Below are 20,473 nucleotides of genomic sequence, written 5' to 3' on the forward strand. Positions count from 1 at the left end.
CTGGTTCTTGAGTCCTGAATGCAGCTTACACGCCCTCTACACTTGACCATAAACAGGCACTCGTTGTCCATTAGGTCAGTGAGGATTTTACAGTTTTCTTCCATTTTGAAATACTGCACTGGACACTTAGTCTCTGTTGATTGCCTGTTTGCTACAGGACCATCAGGTACAGATTTAGACTCTTGCTCTTCTAAGGACTTCTAAGTATAATAATATGTGGACACCTTTTTCAACTTACTGAAGTCTTAGTTTAATTACACACCCCCTTCCTTACTCTGGAAATGAGCATCATTATAATGTCTTGTTCTTACACCTTGGCCCAGCATGGTATTCTCCCTCCCTGCAGTGCCTGAATTTTGCACGGTGTTTACCTGCTCTCGTGATTGACCAATTTTTGGAAAGTGTGAACTGTGTTCAGTCTTGTTACCTCATAACACTGAAGTTGATTTAATTAGATTGATTTAATTTGAGAAGATTGTACTAGCTTTTCTATGCTAGCAGAAGAGTGTAGCTTCCTGGTTTGATTTCCTATATTGGACTTTCTCCTGTTCATTCTCAATGAAAAAGAGGTTGGTTGCTTTATCAGATTGTTGACAAAATGAATCATATAACCTGCTCTCTGTCTACTAGATTTCACGTCTCACCCTTCAGTGCCTTGTATGCATGTTTGAACTATAATTGACACAGTTTTCAACACATAGTTAATGAGTTCTGTATACCCTCCATTTTCAAAAGATCTTAGATACTTCTGTGAACAGTCACTCTTTTGAATGTTTTATAAATTGCAGACAACATCTGGACTATGAAGTGGTTCACCACAGGTCTTTTCGATAGGAGTATAGGTAATGTTAATTAGTGAAATTGACTCTTCTTTGCTAAGACCCTTTACAGTGGCTACATTGTGATTCCAGTCTAGTGTTCTATAGTATCAAACCAAGGTGACTATCTTGTTTGAAAAGAACACAAAATTAACTGTAAATACAAGAACAAAGTGCCCATACAAGAACATACTGCCAAGGGTATTCTTTGGAGACTTAACCCTGAAGATGGTCATGTGTCAAGAGAGGATGGTGACTTCCATTCATAACTGTTTTATCTTCGGCTTGTTCTGCTTTTATTACTCTCTTTGATCCCTACATTTGTTTCTGTTTTATGTGAAGATCTCATAGGCTGTCTGTAGTATGGAGCATGGTATTTAAAGTATTAAATGTCTTGTAAGAAAATAGATGTGGATTCAGTGATTTTTATTTTAAAAGGACATTTTTTCCACTTTAGTTTGACTTTCTTAGAATGAGTCTTAGGCTTGAAATACAATGTAAACAGCATTTATCCTTAGTTTAGGAGTTTCTTTTTTTCAAAAAATCTGCCCAGATGACAGGTATGTGTTTGTGGGTGAGTTAGACACAGTGTAGCACTGTGTACATGTAGAAGACCAGCCTCATCTCCCACTTTGTTGTTTGCTACTGTTTTTTTTTTTTCCTGCCAGTTCCCAAGATGCTCCTGTGTCTGCTCTCTGTCTCATGATAGGATTGCTAGAGCAAGAAACTCATACTGTGATTTCCAGCTTTTACATGGTGTTGGTATCTGGACTTTGCTTCTCTTGCTTTTGTGGCTAGTGGTTTGATATTGAACTGTCTCTCCAACCTGGGAGTTTGTCAGCAGCCCTAAATTGTATGAACAGAAACCATAGTGTTGACACATACAAAACTACGTGTATTATTAGCTATTGCTTAAAGAATTTAATTGATTTGGCCAGGCATGGTGTATCACACCTTAATCCCAGGACTGGGCGTGCAGAGGCAAGTGAATCTCTGTGAGTTCAAGGCCAGCCAGAGCTACATAGAGAGACTTTATGTAAAAAAAAAAAAAAAAATAGAGTTCAAAAAGAATTGATTTGATTTTGTTAAATAAAATTTATTTTTTCATTAGTTATGAAACAACCTGGAACATATTTTATTCAGGGGATTTCTTTCTGAAATTGTGTAATCACATTAATCTTCATGTTTTCTTTGCTTTACAGTTTACAAATGGGTTTTTATAAGCAGGGTATTATTTAGGCTTTAAATAATAAGAATTCTTTGCCTTTTAAGATATGTTTCAGAAGACGTGAAAATGTCTCAAAACTCATTTCTTTAATGTACTTTATATACACAAAATTGTATTACTTTAAACATTGGTGAGGTTTTAATTATTTTTAATGAGATGGGAAATTGAAAGTAGCGTGCTTTTAGTGCTGTTCCAGAGAGGGTTTTACTGGGGAAAAATAGGACATTGGCTGGCAGAAGCTGTTAGGTGTTAATGTTCATCTGCTCCTCTTCAGTCGTTCCTAAAGGGTATGGAATGTTCAAAGATGGAGCCTTTTTCTGAAGGACTGATTTAAGCTCTGAATTCAGCTGTTAAATTTACAAGTATCAAAGAATGATCCCATAGTTCAGACTCAGCAGTGATGAAGCCACATTGGTGGCTGGCACGTACTTGTAGTGGGAAGTAGACACAGGGTCACTGAGACAGGCTCGAGCTTGTTAATACTTGGTACCATAGTGAAGCCTTCCTGCTAAAAAGCAAAACCAAACAATAATGATTTTACCTTATCTAGAGCTACTTAGTGGCCATGCGAAGCCTATTCTCAGGATCCTGGGTGCTAGACATCCAAGTTGAAGGGATTAAGGTCATTGTTTTCTAATGTTCTCTTGTGCCCATGGGTCTGTTGAGGTTGATATTTTCTAAGGCTCCTTTGTGCCTATATAACTGTGGTGTATCTCTTAGAAGCCTCCCCCCACCCCACCCCCAAAAAAAAACAACCCTCACAAACCTCAAAGGTTCGTTTGAACTTAAAGACCTTGAAAGACAGTCCTGTGGGAGGTGAGCCACTTCCTATGCCCTAGTGCACAGTGCAGCAGTGTTCTGTTGTTCCTAGTTGTGCTGCTTTGGGGGTGGAGTTAAAGGTGTAACAAACCTGCCATGTTAAGGAGGGGCTGTGCTGCACCTCTTGGCTTCACACAGTCAGCTGGCATAGCTCTTCATGTGGTCCTAGTGAGCATCCTGACCACAGATGAATGACAACTGCTCACCTCCGTTCAGGATTATGCTAGTAGAAGATGTTGTGGATATCTAAGCCCTTGCTCTGTGTATTATGACATATTCTGGCTGCCTTTGAAAATACGATAATATTTAAGATAGCATTGTGTGTAAATTGTTGTGATCTACTCCACTGTTTATGTAGGTTGGTGACTTGGGTCAAGGTTTGGGATTAGCAGTGAGACCTCCAAGTGTGGAGTTTTTCCTACTGATCTCATTCACCCACTGTGTTTTGCACTTGTAGTAGCCGTCAGAGATTTGTATTTGAATATTTCTGAGTAATAGCCCTGCCCATAGGGATGGTCTTCTCATGTCAGTCTCATATTGAGGGGAGGAACAGAATACTGAAAAAGGATTTTTTTCCTTGAAATGTTTTTCTCCTGTTTTTCATTTTTAAAATTGTGATGGGAGGGGGCTAATATTTAACATGATTTCTGTAAAGTATAAGTTTCAGTTCCATAAATAGTCTTAGTGGAATACAACCATGTTCTTTTGTTTTCGTTTACTGTTTTACACTACATGGAAATACTGAGGAGTTGTGACAGGTTGTATGACTGGCAGGATCTCAAATATTTACAGGCTCTTAAGAGAAATTTTCTGATCTTTTCTTAAATAATGAAAATAGATTTATGCTCATATACTTCAGTCTTGTCTTAGCGTGTCTCTTGCCCTACATGATCCTATCCAGTAAGAGAATGTGGCAGCCTCATGGCTTTATGCACATTCAGATCCTGTATATATATACAAATACACAGATGTGACCTCTGTGTTGTGAGATTCTAAGATGGAGAAAACAAGTCTACTAGGAGTGCAGAGATGATGGAGAGAGCTAGAGGACAGGATGAGGCTCCCCTGCTGCTCAGGGCTTTAAGATTGCGCCTTTTCCCAATAACTTGTGCTAGAATCTTAAATCTTGCCCTTTTTTTGTTTTTTAAGTTAAGGAAACTAAAGGGAGTTTAACATTACATGCAGTGCTGAAGGCCTTTGTGAATCTTCTTCTCGACAGGATGTTACCCTATAGAAAAGTAGCACTAGCTATATTTTGATTGTGTGTGTCTTACTGCCTACGGAAGTGACTATGTTAAAACTCCCAAGCACTAAGAACCTTTGTTTTACATCATTTAATCAAGTTAAATGTTTTTACAGCATTGTTTACATTTTGTTTTAGTATATTTGACTGAGAAAATAATGACCTTTGTTTTATTTTTAGGGTTATGTCCTGTGTTGTGACCTCATGGTTTAAGTGGGAATAAAGATGAGTATAAGCAGTGATGAGGTCAACTTCTTGGTATATAGGTACTTGCAAGAGTCAGGTGAGTACTGCTGTAAAGTAATAGGCCTCAAATTCTTTCACTATTCTCAAAATAATTTTTTTGCATTTGAAATTTGTAACAGTCCAAACTGTTGAGCTTTGTCTGTTTCTTGATGTCTGGACTGCCACTTTAAAGCTGTGTTTGCTGCATGGTTTAACTCTCTGACTCTTTCAAATATGTTGGGATCATCTCAGGCCAATACGTATAACTAGCAGTTTGTCCTTTGATGTTTAGAAGTCATTTTTAATTGGGAAGGTGTTATGATGTGACATTGTTGCATATGTTTAGTAAGGTCTCAGAAACATAAGCTTAGTAATGTATATTGGATGTATACAGTTGATTATTACTCCTACTTATGGTAAGAATTGTAAAATCAAATTAACAGTATTTTTAGCATATTTTCATAGGTATTAATACCAATATATTTATTAAATATATTTTGATCTGAATTCTGATGGATGTATTCAAGTGGTTATTACTACATAGATCATTGAATGTGGTTTGCAATTAATATTGAAGTACTGATCATCTCAATTTTCTAAAAAGGAGGTCTGATTATAAAATAGAAGTGAGACTGCAAGTGAAACTGTTGCTGGACCAGGCAAAGATGTAAATACCACTATTCCTCTCTGAGTAGCTGAGAAGATAATATGGGATCAGAAAGAGAGTGGCGAGGGAAAGAGAGCTCAGTGTAACCAACCAAGGGGGTCGAGGGAGACCAACCACAGGGAGGCAAGGAGAGATCTCCTGGACAAGGAGATCTGCCCAACACAGAATCACCTGCTGTAAAGTTTTGGAGTTTGTTTATACTGTGAGGGGAAAAGCAGATCAAACAAACTCCCAGAGACTTTTTTTTTTTCTTTTTTTCGGAGCTGGGGACCGAACCCAGGGCCTTGCGGTTGCTAGGCAAGCGCTCTACCGCTGAGCTAAATCCCCAACCCTCAGAGACTTTTAATATACCATGATTAATAATAAAGTCACAGTACAGTAGCCCTGGTGACTGTCCCAGTATAGCCTGTGAAAGTGTTTACAAGTTACTATGTAACACTTTGCCCACTATGGAAGGATTGGTTGTGGGGACAACACAGCTCAAACCAAGGTTCTGAAGCTTTTGGATGAAACAAGCAGTGCGAAGGACTGGTGGGTGGGGATTTGTTAGGAAGTCTCATTTGATGTATTAGAAAGACCACCGTTTAGGTCAAACCATTGGGCATTAATGTTTGAGGACATGAGAAACAGCTGAGCACCTTACCCTGAGCTTCATCCAGTGCCCAGGTGAGGCAGGTGAGATGTCTTAAGCACTGGTAACTGTTTGCTCAGATTCCCCTGTTCCAAACGGTTCTACAAACTGCTTTTTATATTCCTACAAGAAAAGAATCAGAAAAGGGGAGGTAGCAAAATACTGACCCATTTAATTTCTCAAAGAATATCTAGTGATGTGAAATTAAAAGTCTCATAAAGTTTCCTGTATTCTTGGTGAAAAATATGAATTACACGCATATTTGGATTGTGTAGGTTACAGTGGAGATCAAGGGAGAGAACTGGCGGGGGGACGGACAGGGAGGAGCCCCAGTGTTTCAGAACCATAGGTCCAAGAGTTATTGTCACCTCCAGCTACAGATAGTTTAAGGCCAGCCTGGGCTATATATAAGACCATCTTCCACTAAATGCAACCTTAAAGCAAGAATTGTATTTTTTTAGGACCCCAAATAATCAGCTCAAGTCATTGTATGTAGTTAGTAAGCATTGCCTTACCATTATATTTTCATTGTACTGCTATTGAAGAATTAGTAAATACCATGTATAGAAGTGAGAAAGCATCTTTATAAAAATTGTAACTTATTATGACAGGAGAAAAATCGGTGTACTTGATGACATTTTAACTGAGGATATTCATCTTCCTGGTGCACCTTGCCATAAATGTCATCATACCTTCTGTCCCAGAATTTGTGTCTGGTATTGTCCTTGGCTTCTTGTATTAGAATCGCTTGGAAAACAGCAGGTGGTCCAGGTGACTCAGGCCAAACAAAGTTTAAAGGGCACGATTGTGTGTCAGTCATGGGACAGTTTAAAACTACAGAGATGGCTGGCAAAATGGCTCAGTGCATGGAAACGCACTTGCCTTGAAACCTGCTGACCTGCTTTTGATCCCTGGAACTCATGAAAAGGTGGAGAGAGAGTACAGAGTCCATGAGGTTCTCTAACTCCCATCTCCCCCAATAAAAACAACAATAATAAATAACAACAGCAATAAATACAATTTAAAATAGTTGGTTTTTTTTTCAAAAAGAGACAGGGAAGGAAGTATACATCATATATGCAAGCATGTTCATGATGTTACCTAAGAAAACTATAGGTAATGACTTGAGTCTAGAATGAACAGGCTGAAAGGTATACATACTGAGCTGTGTCTTCGTAGAACTATCATTGATAGTGCTGAGTATGTAGACAAAGGTCAAACAAGCAGTGGGGTGTACTTTTTTAAAATATATAAGATGCCACCAGACTCTGCTTTTTAAGTTTCTTCCAGATGTAGAAGACAGTAGAGTTGAAGGATGTTACAGTTCTATGAATTTAAGAATCTGGAACCTAGTATCCTAGCCACAACAGACTCCATTGGCTGTAGATCTGAGCACTTACCTTGTGTTTGGAAAGTTCTCTGACATCTAATGATACATGATGATTGTGGTGATCTTGGCACCATGGGGTTCAATTGCATGAATAATCATTCATGGCAATCAGTTAAATATTAAACAATGTGATAAAGTTGTTTGAGTCATAACTATTTCTCTTGAAATGTCTAACAACACAAAAGAAGCCTGCCTAGTTTTTACCTCATTCCCTGTGAAATAAGGAGCTAGACAGAAAGGAGGCCAAGGCATAGAGCCCATGACAGAAATGCTTTAAAACTAGTCTGGAATGACTGACTGGACTAGAGTAAAATGTCATTCTGGCTCTTAGGTGAGGAAAGCCTTAGGAAGCATTGGTTTTGTTTTGATAATTGGTTTAGAGGTAACATTTTTCAGTAAGAATTTGTGATGTCTGTTCCCTGAATACTGTATGTAATATTGACTGCACTGTGGTATCCTGATATAGAGGGAATGAAGCTATTTTAGTGGTAAGCCTCCAGATGACTGACTTCAGAGATGGGGTTGTTTGTTGAAAAGATGGCATGGGATAGTTTTCAGTTCTCAGTTGGGGCTGCCTTTCCAAATTGGCTGGCCCTCACAGGTCAGGATGAAGACAAAAGTATAGGCTGCTAGGTTTCTATTAAGTATTGTAACTATGCACTTCTCTCAGCTTCCTCTCAGTTAACTTCATGGTAAGAAGCTTGCTGAGGCCCTCACCATCCGGCATTGTAAAGAAGCCAACCCAATGTAGCAAACACCTCTTAGGAAATGATTTTCCTCCCTTTGAGGTATCTTAAAAATTCAAAGTACTTGTTTATCTATAAGTAAGGACAGACTTGAACCAGTGTTCCTCCTGTAGTTAGTGTTTGTCCCAAGGTGTAAATTTGAATTGATTATTGACTGCCTGGCAGGCGTCTTTGTACAGTGGTTACTTGCTCATGATGTGTCATGTAATTGACCCTGACACAGTGTTCACTCGAGCTTGGATTTTTCCTACCAGCCCTAAACACATCCAGTTCTGTTTGTTAGGTGCGGGTGTTAAATAAAATTTCCTGGTAATTTCTTGTGAACTTACTGATAGTTATTCTTCTAGCTGCTTTGTTTAAGAAGGTAAAATGTCAGCCAAGCACTGCCGGTGCATGCCTTTAATGCTAGCACTTGGGAGGCAAGGCAGGTGCATCTCTGAGGTCAAGGCCGTCCCGGGCGCAGAGAAACCTTTTGCTTCTTTTGCATGTTTAGTTGGAGAAGCCTTCAGAGATTTGAGTGGCACTGCACATGTTTAGCTGCTCAGTAAACATCTCTGTTGACGATGTCATGAAACAGATAAGTTTTATGATTGACTAAGTAGAAATCGCAAAAATGAAAATGCACTTACTACTACTAAAGCCACTAAATCATTAGATTATAATGTCAGAAAGTCTCAGGAAGAAAACCCTTGTGGTTTTAGAACTGAGAGTCTTAATGCAGACAGTCCAGGTTAGCACCTCTTCAGAAGGTATCAGGTCTCCTGGATGAATGCCTACTACCATACTAGAATTTTTGTGATACAGTGCTTTTCCAAATAATGTAGAAAGTGGACACTCCTAATCAAAAAACCTGATATCCAGACTGCTTCAAAATCCAATATCATTTATTAACTAATTTAATACAAATAGAAAATTCCTCACATAATTTCACATTGACCTGTCTGAGTTAAAATACAGGCACAATATAGTGTTACAAAGAATCCCTCCAGATTTTTATAGCAGGTGATATGTTCCATAAATGAATTTCTTTAAACATGGCTATCAGTCCCAAAAAAGCAGTCTCATTTTAGATATGCGCATGTTCTAGAATCTGAAGTCAGGAGCACATGTGGCCATTTCAGACAGGAAATTCTTAGTCTGTGCTTTAGTTACAAGGTCACATGTCAAAACTACCCCTGTTTCTGTCTTTAACTTAGAGCAACTTGGAAATGTTTAATGTTAAGCCTCTGTACCAGTCACACTTCATTCATTTTTCTGCTTTGACAGTTCTCAGTTAAAATGTCAGCAACCAAATGACAACACAGCTTCTGTTAACTCATACAAAGGTAATTAAATAGGTAATCTTCCTGCCCTGTACCAGGCAGGCCTCACTCCTCATGTTAGCCTGGCAATCAGTAATTCACCTCTAGCCGTGAAAAACAGAGCAAAAAACAAACAAACAAACAAACAAACAAACAAACCCCAAAAACAACAACAACAACAACAAAACAGAGTAGTTCAGGTCGTGTCTAGCTTCAGTTTGCCTTTTCTGTGTGTGTTTTACAGAGATGTCTAGTTGCAAAAGTGCAAGTCAGCATCTCTGGTTCTTTATGATAGAGTATACAATAAACTAAGAATTAGGGATGGCCCCATTAAATGACCTTTATATTTTGAAGTCAGTTTCTCTTATTTTGTAAGATCATTTTTTACAGTATAGGAAGTTTCTATTTCTCATTTCAGGTGACAGTGTTAAGGACAAAAGACAACAGTCCAGAGTACTCGATCAGTGTTCCTCTCACTGTCCTTTTCTTTGCCTTTGTTTTGGCTTGTTATTTTTGTCACGCTATGGCAGAACTACAAAGAAACGTGTATGTTGCTAGGGGCTTTATGTATTTATGTAGTTGTTGGAAAAGAGTATAATGGTCAATGATCATCCTTAAATAGTATCTCTCTCTCTCTCTCTCTCTCTCTCTCTCTCTCTCTCTCTCTCTCTCACACACACACACACACACACACACACACACACACACACACACAGAGTCAGTCAGTCAGTCAGTCAGACAGAATCTGTACAAAGTGAACATTGTGAAAGCCCAGCGGTCAGGCTGAGGCACGAGTGACTCCATGGCTTAATGCTGTCTGTGATCCTGGTTAATAGTTCAGAGGGTGTAATACTCATATGAACTAGTTAGTAGAGTTGCTTTTTGCCTGTTTGAGGATGTGGAGAATGCTATGGATCCAACAAGCCAGGCTCTTGTGTGTAGGTGGTCTAGCACCAAGCGTACTACTCAATTCTTTTTTTAAAAGCAAAATTTAGGGAATAGAAGCATGTACCTAGTGTGTGAGTGCTGTGCATAGCTCTGCAGAACTGAACATTCTCTGCTAGTACCCCTACCTTTTGTCTTTTCTGAAAACTGAGTCTAGAAGGCACAGCTATTGGGTGTGGGTAGCATGAATGATGTGCAGGTTCTGAGCATAACTGGGCTGAAATAATTCAGCTCCATCTCTTTGTTGGGCACTGTTGTGTTCATTTAAACTATGCCTTGGGAGATGGGGAGGAGGTACGTTGTTTATCCAGTGCCCTCAATGATAACCGTGATATTCAAGAACCACTTCTTTCTTTCTTTCTTTCTTTCTTTCTTTCTTTCTTTCTTTCTTTCTTTCTTTCTTTCTTTCTTTCTTTCTTTCTTTCTTTCTTTCAATTCTTGTCTTTTGTGCTTGCAAAGTAGAGTTATTAGGTTCCCGAGAACCCATTCTCTTCTTAAAGCCCAGCTTGTCCCTGGAAATCACTACTTGCTTAACCAAACAGTGTAGCAGATCAGGAACTATGTGATTGTATAACTGAGGCACACATACACATGTACACAAATACCCACCCTGCCACTCTCTGTCTATTCAGGGCCTCTGCCTCCTACATGCATTATTGAGCGGCTGCTTATAGTGGACTCATTTTTGCTTGTGAAGAGAAGGGGTGCTGGCTTCAATGAGGCAGATTTCAGTAGTTTACAGATTTAAGGAATTCTCTTTGCTCTTGGATAAACCTTATCAGCACTTTCTTCAGATACGTTGGAGCTTAAAGGGGCACATAAACCTGGTTCAAGTTTTAGTGGTTTTTTTTTTTTTTTTTGTTTTTTTTTTTGTTGTTGTTTTAAGCAAAGGCTATGGTTTTTCTGGAGTGACTTTTTACACATTCCAAAATGTGTTATAATGGAATAGCATTCGGAACAAATTATTAAACAAGTAACTTATTAGTTTCCCAGAGTTACTGTATTTGAGCCCTTTCCTTGGTTGCCACATCAAGCAGCCAGTGTAGATTGTTCAGTTTGGTATTCACTGGCCATGTGTAATTGCTAAGATTATAGGAGAAACTGATTAGCCTGATATAGTGAAATGAAACTTAAGAAGACTGTCAGGCTCAGGCATGGGCTAGTGGCGCATGGTGAAGCACACCAGCTACCTTCTGCCATCCATCATTTAGACTTAGTGTGTGCACTAGGAACATGGCTGCGCTATAGAGTTGTAGGGAGATGAAACTTTGGAGAATGGCAGGACTAAGCTGCCAAAATGGCTGGGTCTATGTTATAGGGCTTTATTCTGACAGCTGAGGTGATTACCAAGACGGTTCGTTAAGTGATGCTGTCAGCTTTCAGTTAGTAGTCAGCTAACTGAAGGGAGGGACAGAGGGACAGATGGACTTTGAGGAGCAGGAACAGTCTAAACAGGGTGGGGAAGACTATAAACTTTGTTCTAAATGACAGATGGGATCAGAGTCTTCACAGTTTGGCTCTGGATAGTTAGGCCTGATGGAGGTTGAATGTGAGTGGCCAAAGAGGAAGTGGGAGTTGGTGTAACTTCCCTAAAGGTGAGGTCAGCAGGGCATTTCCAAGGAAAAGGGTCTCCAGAAGGGAAAAGAGAGTGGCTGTGGATAAACCAACACTGTGTGTGTGAGTGGCTGGTCAGAGGTCTCCATGTATGCCTTTCTTGGTGGAGCAGGATGGAGAGGCCAGTAGCCAGCAGCTGTTCCTGGTTGTCCCCTTGCTGTTTGAGATCACTCAGCACATTTACAGTGTCTTGAGACACCCACTAGTCTTTCTCCATGACTGGCAAAACAAACCGTAAGCATGCTCAGCTTTCCTGCTCAAAGTTGAATTCTACCTGCTACTACAAGGACTTGCGTTCTTGGGCAGATCATTAAGCTTAAACTGGAAGAAAGTTGGATAGGGCCTGGAATCTAACAGTGCTGCGTTAAGCAGCCATTGAGGAGAATGTAGAGAAAAGTCAGACTTTATTCAGTTTATAATTATAAATGAATGCATTCACCTTCCCCATCCTGGTTGCAAGGTTAGTAAAGTGTCCCAGTGTTTCATGTGATGGTCTGTCCTGTTTCTCAGTACTCGAGGGTAGCTGAGCAGTGATGGACTGCTGCTCTCTGGTTGGATATCTAATCTTGCTGCTGTATTTTGACTTTTTAAGAGAAGCAGGATGCAGAATGGATTTGAATCTTTATGGTGTCCTGTGACTGTTTCCCAGCCTTAATTCATAATAGAGTGTAATTACAGTCTAGACATATGTTGTCTAGCACATGGTGCTTTCCATAATGGCATCTTCCACTTCAAAGTTTTCCTAGGTGGTTCCCTGCTTTTGTTTGATGCAGAGCTTACTGAGGGCCTGCATTGCTTCTTACACAGGAGTCTCCCGTCTCCAACTTCATCCCCTCACCTCAAGTTGTTTTCCCTAATGCTTCCAGTGCTTAGGCTTGCCTTTCGGTACTGTTGCTCCGAGACCTGCCAGACTCAGGACCTTGGAATTTCTGAAGGATAATGCTTCAGAATGTTTTTTTCCATCTCATGCCACATTTGCCTCAGCCATCTTCGTGACCTCAAATTAAACACAAAACTCTTAAATGTCCTTAATCACAAGCTTGTCTGGGTGAAATTATGAAGTTAAAACCAAGGTCTCAGAGAAATGCCTTTCTCCTTCTCCCACGGTGGGCCATTAGGGCAGAAGTGGGAGCTTTGAGAACCCAACCACATGTACATTAGCTACCCCCTAAGCCTTTCCCACTCAAGTGCTATTTGGAATCATACAGCGATTTAAAACTTGGTAAATTGTGACCAACCTGACTCTCTTAGTAAAGAGAGTGACCAACCTGTCTGTTACTGACTGGAACTTCACTTGTTATCTGGACTAGATCTTTATAACAATATTAGTGAAGCTCATATAGGAGATTAGCTATGTACCCTCATGCTTTTAAGGTTTTGTTTTTTAATTATTTAATCTTTTGAGATGACCCGTGTGGCATGTTGTACCTACCCTGGAATATGGTGGAGAGTCTGCTTCTTCCTGCCTCTACCTCCCGAGTGCTGGGCCTAATTGTTGTAAGAGGCCTAGACACTCTGTTTTCATTTCGTAGTTCTTACGAGTTTGTTTAGAGCCAGGTGGTGGAGACACACAACTTTGACCCCAAGACTAAGGAGGTAATGGTAGGCCCAGGTCTCTGTGAGTTTGAGGCCAGTTTGTTCTGTAGAACAAGGTCTAGGACAGCCAGGGTTACACAGAGAAAGAAACCTTATCTTAGAGAAGCAGCAACAAAAAGTTTGTTTAGATGAGTTATTACTAAATACTGAAACTTTTTAAGTCAATGAATATATAAAAATAATGTATGAATTCGATTACAATTTGATTTTTATTTCCTTTGGAAACAGTCTCATATAGCCCATGTTGTTCTCTGTGTAGGCAATGATAATCTTGAAGTCTGATCTTCCCACCTCTGTACTTCTGTAGTGTGGGCAGAACAGGCGTACACCATTGCACACAGCTTGGCAGTGTTGCTCCCAGACCCTAAATGCATGGTGGGCAGGCACTGCTGACCCAGCTACATCTGCAGCCCAGGCTACATCAGTTTGTCCTGTTTCTGTTCTTTCTTAATTTGGATTTATTTCCTAAGTCTTTTTTTTTTCTTTTAAATATGCCATAGAAATATGACCCGTTACATGAATCTTGATGTCATTTTGTCTCGTAAGGCACTTGACGTGTTCTGTGTCTCATGGCTTTTCAGTGTTTGTGTTCGATGTGCTTTCTTGAGGAAAGTTGTATTGCTGTGGCACAGTGAGAAAACCTGAGCCACGTGACCGGTCAGAAGCCAGATGTACATTGTGCTGTGAGCAAAGGAAAATAAAGGCTGACTTGGTTCTCTTTTAATATTTCTTCTATTTTAAATTATAATTTAGCTATCCATTTACAATGTCAAGTGATGGTATGTAATTATAAAAGATAACAGTTTTTATTGTTTGTAATTTATTGTGATGTTATTAGCAACATAAGTTCTCACAGTGTTTCTTTTGCTTTTAGGATTTTCTCATTCTGCATTTACCTTTGGTATAGAGAGCCATATAAGTCAGTCCAACATAAATGGTGCCCTCGTCCCACCCGCTGCACTCATCTCTATCATCCAGAAAGGCCTGCAGTATGTAGAGGCAGAAGTTAGCATAAATGAGGTAAGGCAGATGTGTTCCACTTCAAACACCGATGCTGATTCTTAAATGTGTTTTCCTATGGAGTATCTGACCTTGACTTCATGGGTTTGGACAGATTAAGATTATTATTCATAAATGTATTGGTTTTCATACCAAAAGACAGTTTCTGTAGGTTATTCCTTTAATATTCTGTGTGTGTGTATGTGAAAAGGAAATCATATTTAACATATAATTTTGCTGGACAGTACTAAGAACAAACTGCTGGCAAGGACTTACAAAATCATTGTTACTTTCATGTACCCTGATTTTGGAAGCCAGTTTATTTATAAGTGATGCCAACTTTGATGCTCAGAGCTGCATGTGTAAGTAGTGTGTTTGAGGTATAGGCATGCTGCGTTGCCTGAGCCAATCTTACCTGCTCCCTCATTGTATAAATCAGCCTTGTAGCACAGCCAGACTCATTTACTTCTGGACTGTCACTGGGATCATGAGGAACTGTAACAAGACTGTTATGCCCTTCAAAGCATTAATAAGCACACATTGCATGTTCTTTCTGAGTGGAACTTTGTTGTAGCCACAATGTTTAGTGTATGGCCAGAACACAGAATATGTAGAAGGTCTCTTCCCCCAATCCCCCCATTTTTTGGTAAAAGTAAGTGAAAAGATTTTAGCTCTTTAAAGTAGTCCAGTCCCCCATTTTCCTCAGGGATAGGTCCTACACTACCACAGCTAGCACTATCTGCTGGTGCTCTTAGGTTACACTTAATATCGTTTGTATGTCATACAATATCATACAACTAGATCACTTATATGATATAATCATCCTGTAGTGTTTAGAGAAAACCCATAAGAGAAAGATCTGCTCCAGGTCAGTATAGGTGCATCATTCCAAGGCCTGGGTGCAGAATGCGGATGCAGGTACTGGGTACTTTCTTCTCATTGTATGACATATTCATATTGGTCAGTGTTTCTTACTAGCAGCTTCCCTTACCTGAATGTTATACATATGCATTTTATTATCTTTAAGCTTTTGCCAATGGCCTCTTGTATCGGTTTGTCTTTGTGCAGAGTTGATGAGGACCTTAGGTGACAGTTGGTGGCTGTTTGCATTTCACTCTTGCAGTGCCATTCTTGCTCCCTTCCCCCTTCTTGCTCATGTTCATGGTTTCCTCAGAATGAAGTTTTTCATTTTGTTAATGGAGTATATGTCAACCTGACAACTACATCTCATTTTTCTTTCCCTGTTTTTCAACCCCAGGATGGCACCTTATTTGATGGTCGACCCATAGAGTCTCTGTCCCTGATAGATGCTGTTATGCCCGATGTCGTCCAAACAAGACAACAAGCCTACAGAGACAAGCTTGCACAGCAACATGCAGCCGCTGCTGCAGCTGCCGCCGCAGCCACTAACCAGCAAGGCTCTGCGAAAAATGGAGAGAACACAGCCAATGGGGAGGAGAATGGAGCACACACCATCGCAAGTGAGCAGAGAATGCTTGGAGATGCTCAGCACACACTGCTCTACTGTAGTGCCCACCCTTAGAAGCTGCACTGATAACCCGTGTTTGCCTCTACCCCAACTGGCATCAACACACTTCAGATTTCAGACCTAAGATTCCAAAAGCTAAATGAACTGAATGTCCATTCCTTTTTAAATGTTTCTGAAGCCTTTTTCTACTCTTAAGTGCATTTTACATCTGCATTTGATTTCTAAGTAAAATTTATAATAGTCTCTGTTACAAACATCCAACAAGGCTCTGACATTGAGGAATAAAAATGACTCGTGCTGTATGAATGATAGCAGCAACCCCTACTGGCAGAACTCAGAATAGTATTGTTACAGACTTTAATTCAGCCTTGCTGAGGTATAACCTTTTCTCCCCCTTTCTTTTTACCACTTCACATACACATTCTGGGATACTCACACTTTTAAAACTAGCACGTCATACTTGCCAGACATGTGCTTCCCTTCTGACAGAACTGCTACTTTTCACGATGCAGATAATCACACGGACATGATGGAGGTAGACGGGGATGTGGAAATCCCTCCCAATAAAGCGGTTGTGCTTCGGGGCCATGAATCGGAAGTTTTCATCTGTGCCTGGAACCCTGTTAGTGATCTCCTGGCATCAGGGTAGGTTTTTCAAAGAGCTTTCTAGCTGTTGAGCATTTTGTTTGGTTTTAGACAGGATTTACTGTTTAACCTTGACTTGTTGACCCATCTGTGTCCTGGGCTTTACCGTGCCCAGCACTACCGTGGTATTTAAGAATACCTCACCAAATGGGCTGCTACATGTTTTTGTTAATATATTTCACTTTATAGTCACTTCTGTTGATTGCTTATGATCATTTTGCCTTGGTAGATTAGTATTTCTTGTGAAGTTGTTACTTAGTAGAAGCTCTAAAATATAAAATAAGAAAAATATTAAAATGTTTGTGTCCTGTAGTTTACTTCTTATTCATGCTAAATGTGTGGCTTAGATTGTGGAATGCTTGCTCATATGAGGACTTGAGCTGATATTTTGACTCTGAAGGTCTGGAGACTCCACTGCAAGAATATGGAACCTCAGTGAGAACAGCACAAGTGGCCCCACACAGCTGGTGCTTAGACACTGCATACGGGAAGGAGGGCAGGACGTTCCCAGTAACAAGGATGTCACCTCTCTAGATTGGAATGTGAGTGTTCTTTTCTTGCATAGGTGGTCTGTGAATGAAGACATTTGAGGACTCGACATACTATAATCTGGAGATTAGGTCCCAATTTTAGCTTCAACCTGGCTCCATATTCCTAAAATCCTAATCAAAATTTAAAAATAAATCGAAGGCTTTACTTTTTACCTCTTATAAAAAGCATCCTCAGAGTATCATTTTTATGTTGTCCTTCCTGGTCTATACCTGCTGCATCCTCACTCATGGTCCTCTGTGACAATGTTCTGCAGAGGAACTGCAGTCCTGCGCCAGTGCTCACCCTGGGGTGGGCCTGTCTGAGGACACTGGCCTCATCTGCGAACAGGGCTTTGCCAGCCTTTGTTGGCACTCAACACAGAGATCTGGGTCTTTGTGCCTAGAACTTCAACAGGCACCATGTGTGTAGTAATTAAATGGCCTTTTGGATTGTGTAATAAACAAAATGTATTTCTCTGCCAGAGTGAAGGTACACTTCTAGCAACTGGGTCATATGACGGATTTGCCAGAATATGGACTAAAGATGGTATGAATTTTTCTAACTTTATTGATGTTCTAAGTTATAAAGTTTAAAGTAATTTTAAAGTTTTTTTTGTTGTTGTTTGTTCTTTTTTAATTTAGGTAATCTTGCCAGCACCTTGGGGCAGCATAAAGGTCCTATATTTGCATTAAAATGGAATAAGAAAGGAAATTTCATCCTAAGTGCTGGTGTAGACAAGGTAAATGAACATTCAAGTCAAGTTCTATCAAGAATATATTTGAAAGTAATTTTTTCTTTCCAGCTAATAACTTAAGCAGACTTCAGTTCATTCAAATAAGAAGTGGTAACAGTAATAGAAATTTTTCTTATATTGTCTGCTTATTTTCTGAAACTACTATCTTATCTTTCATTGATATGACCATGCCTCATTTTTGCTAGGATTTGTACCTGGTGAAGCATTAGAACTAAGCACTTTGTGCTTCCCAGTCCATCTCAGTGGCAACAGCAACTTCCATCCAGCAGAGAACAGACTGTTAATCTGTAGTGCTGGGGGAGGGGACATAAACTGCCTTCGACTCATATTTTCAGTGAGCAGTTCTAAAAGAGAGCTGAAGGAATCTGCAAAAGCAAGGGAGGGAAGAGCCAGCCCCTGTCACTTTCATAGGCAGTCTCACAGCCTGCTTTAAGTGGTACTATAATGTAAGAGGTTCTTTTCCTGGGGGTGACGGGGCGGGGGGTTTCAATGCGAAGGTCACGTCAGTGTGAGGTTCAAGAAAAGAAATCTTTTAGTGGTAATTTTAGTATAACAAGAATTTAGTTTCTTATAACTCCAGAGCTGGCAAAACTCATTAAAATGCACCATTGCAGTGATATCCATTAAGTAATCTAATACAATGCAGACACCTTGTTGACAAACAATAATTATTGGAAATAAGTTGGCAAGAAGTCCCTGCAGAAAAGTTAAGCTGCGTCATGATGCTTTCCCCTGAGCTGAGTGTAGGTGGCCTTGTGCTGTGAGGAATAGAAACATTGATGGTGGAGTTCACTACACAGTGTCCTTCTGCCTTAGTCAGGCGTCCATTCTGCCACTCACACACCCTTTAATTTTTCTTCTCCTTCTAATCTCAGACCACCATCATTTGGGATGCGCATACTGGTGAAGCCAAGCAGCAGTTTCCTTTCCATTCAGGTAAATCTTGATGACACGTGGCAGCTGACACGCTCTTCAGAATTCACTCAGGGCCTAGAGTGTCAGACAGTGTTCTTGGTGCCGGCTCTCTCGGGAGGCATTTTATAGCCTTTGAACTGTTCCTTCTTAGAGGATCAGCAGGGTGTTTTGTGAAATGTGCCATAGAGTACCAAGGCTACGTAATTTGAGTGACGATGCAGAGTTGGAAGGTGTAGTGAGGGTGGCACTGCAGAGTTGGAAGGTCTGGCTGTAAATGGACTTTCTGCACGTGATAAGCTCTCAGGTCACTTAACCTTTGTAGCTTCATTTTCACTATATGTAAACGAGGGCTCTTGACAGCTATTTATTGCAAGGACAAGAAAATGCCTTGGAATAAATTAAACTATTATAGGCTCACATATCACCATCTTGTGCATTTTAGATTGATTTGTCTAGGTCAGCCCTCTTTTGTTTGTGAAGTAAAAGATGGGTATTCTTGATGTCTTTTGTGGGTTTCCTCTGGTGTGATGTAGTACTCTGGGCTTGTAGCTCAGTGCCCTCATTGCCTTCATCCTGGCACCACTGTGTCAGAAAAGGCAGGGAGGAACAACATCCTGCTGTGTATACCAGGCTGTTTCAGGCTCAGAACGCTTCTCCTTCCTTTTCCTCAGCCTCCAGAGTATGGGGAGTGTAGGTGTGCAACATTACATCAGGCTTCTCAGTGAATTTCTTGATGGCAGGAAAGACTGTCAGGGTAGTGGTTTTAGCACTGTCTGATAATAATTGCTGTTTTGAGACTTGCTCTGAGGAGTCACCCTGTAACTGATGAGGAGGCTGTGATTATCACCCTCATGTCTTTAGGAATGAGCAGGCATGTACAAAAAGGCAGAAGTGAGACCAAGCAAAGCCACAGGAGTAGGATCTGAGTAGAGTGGTTTGCAGACTTTGTGGTATGCCCTAAATATTTAACTCTATCAGGGTGACCACACTAAAGCACTCCCTGTTTACCTGTTCTGCTTCTATTTTATTTATTTATTATATATTATGATTACACTGTCGCTATCTTCAGACACACCAGAAGAGGGCATCAGATCTCATTTCAGATGGTTGGGAGCCACCATGTGGTTGTTGGGATTTGAACTCAGGACCTGGGGAAGAGAAGTCGGTGTTCTTAACCACTGAGCCATCTCTCCAGCCCCCCTGTTTTGCTTCTAAATCAGCCTGGCTTCTAGTTCTTTCCCTGCCAGAGTTTTCCATGGTCTCTGGCTAGTTCTGCATGTTTCATCATACTTCTTGGTAGTGATAGAAACTTAAAGGAGTTGGGAGATGGCACAAATGCTTAGGCACAGTAAAAAGAATGACAACCATTTGAGGTGTTTCTCAGTGTGTTCTCTCTGACTTCAAACCAGAGCTTGCTGAGGGATAGTCTAAGCTTCTGTCTGGCCAACGCTGCTTGATATATGCATGTGTACATCACGAGATACTGGGCTAAGAGATATGACACTCTTTCAGATGGGAACCAAAAGACAAGGAAACAAGAACCTGAGAGAAAGGAGTTAGTTAGGGAAGAGAGAGAGTGGGAGGGAACTGAAATGCTTTAAAATAAGAAGTTGTACTTTAACAGAGTTCTGCTGAGGAATAGTTGACATATGGACGGAATGTATGTATCTTGAAGTGATTACACATGTATATACCATTGAAACCATCACACTGAAGATACAGGCACATCTGTTACCACCAGGCCCCTCTCACCGTCTGTGAGAGGTCTCATTCTCCAGGCAATGACAGTAGTCACCACAGATACAGATTGGTTTACGATGTACGTACAGAATCACAGGTACATTTTACTTGGAGGACTGTGACCTCTCTTTCACTCTGCATGAATATTCTTCTGTGTTGTAGCAGATACTTATTCAG

General features: G+C 40.3%; 1 protein-coding gene across 2 annotated transcripts in view; it reads left to right on the plus strand.

Moving 5' to 3' along the window:
* Tbl1xr1 (TBL1X receptor 1) overlaps nt 1-20,473 on the plus strand; it is a 139,788-nt gene that overhangs the window by 98,615 nt on the left and 20,700 nt on the right. For both annotated transcript variants that reach the window (XM_032898602.1, XM_032898603.1), the window contains exons 3-10: nt 4,289-4,391; nt 14,098-14,243; nt 15,481-15,703; nt 16,224-16,356; nt 16,757-16,898; nt 17,370-17,433; nt 17,529-17,626; nt 18,517-18,577. In XM_032898602.1, coding sequence (XP_032754493.1) covers nt 4,334-4,391; nt 14,098-14,243; nt 15,481-15,703; nt 16,224-16,356; nt 16,757-16,898; nt 17,370-17,433; nt 17,529-17,626; nt 18,517-18,577 — 925 coding nt within the window. In that variant the 5' untranslated portion in view covers nt 4,289-4,333. The remainder of the gene's footprint in view (nt 1-4,288; nt 4,392-14,097; nt 14,244-15,480; nt 15,704-16,223; nt 16,357-16,756; nt 16,899-17,369; nt 17,434-17,528; nt 17,627-18,516; nt 18,578-20,473) is intronic.

This window comes from Rattus rattus, chromosome 3 (genome assembly GCF_011064425.1).
Source record: "Rattus rattus isolate New Zealand chromosome 3, Rrattus_CSIRO_v1, whole genome shotgun sequence".
Lineage (NCBI taxonomy): Eukaryota > Metazoa > Chordata > Mammalia > Rodentia > Muridae > Rattus > Rattus rattus.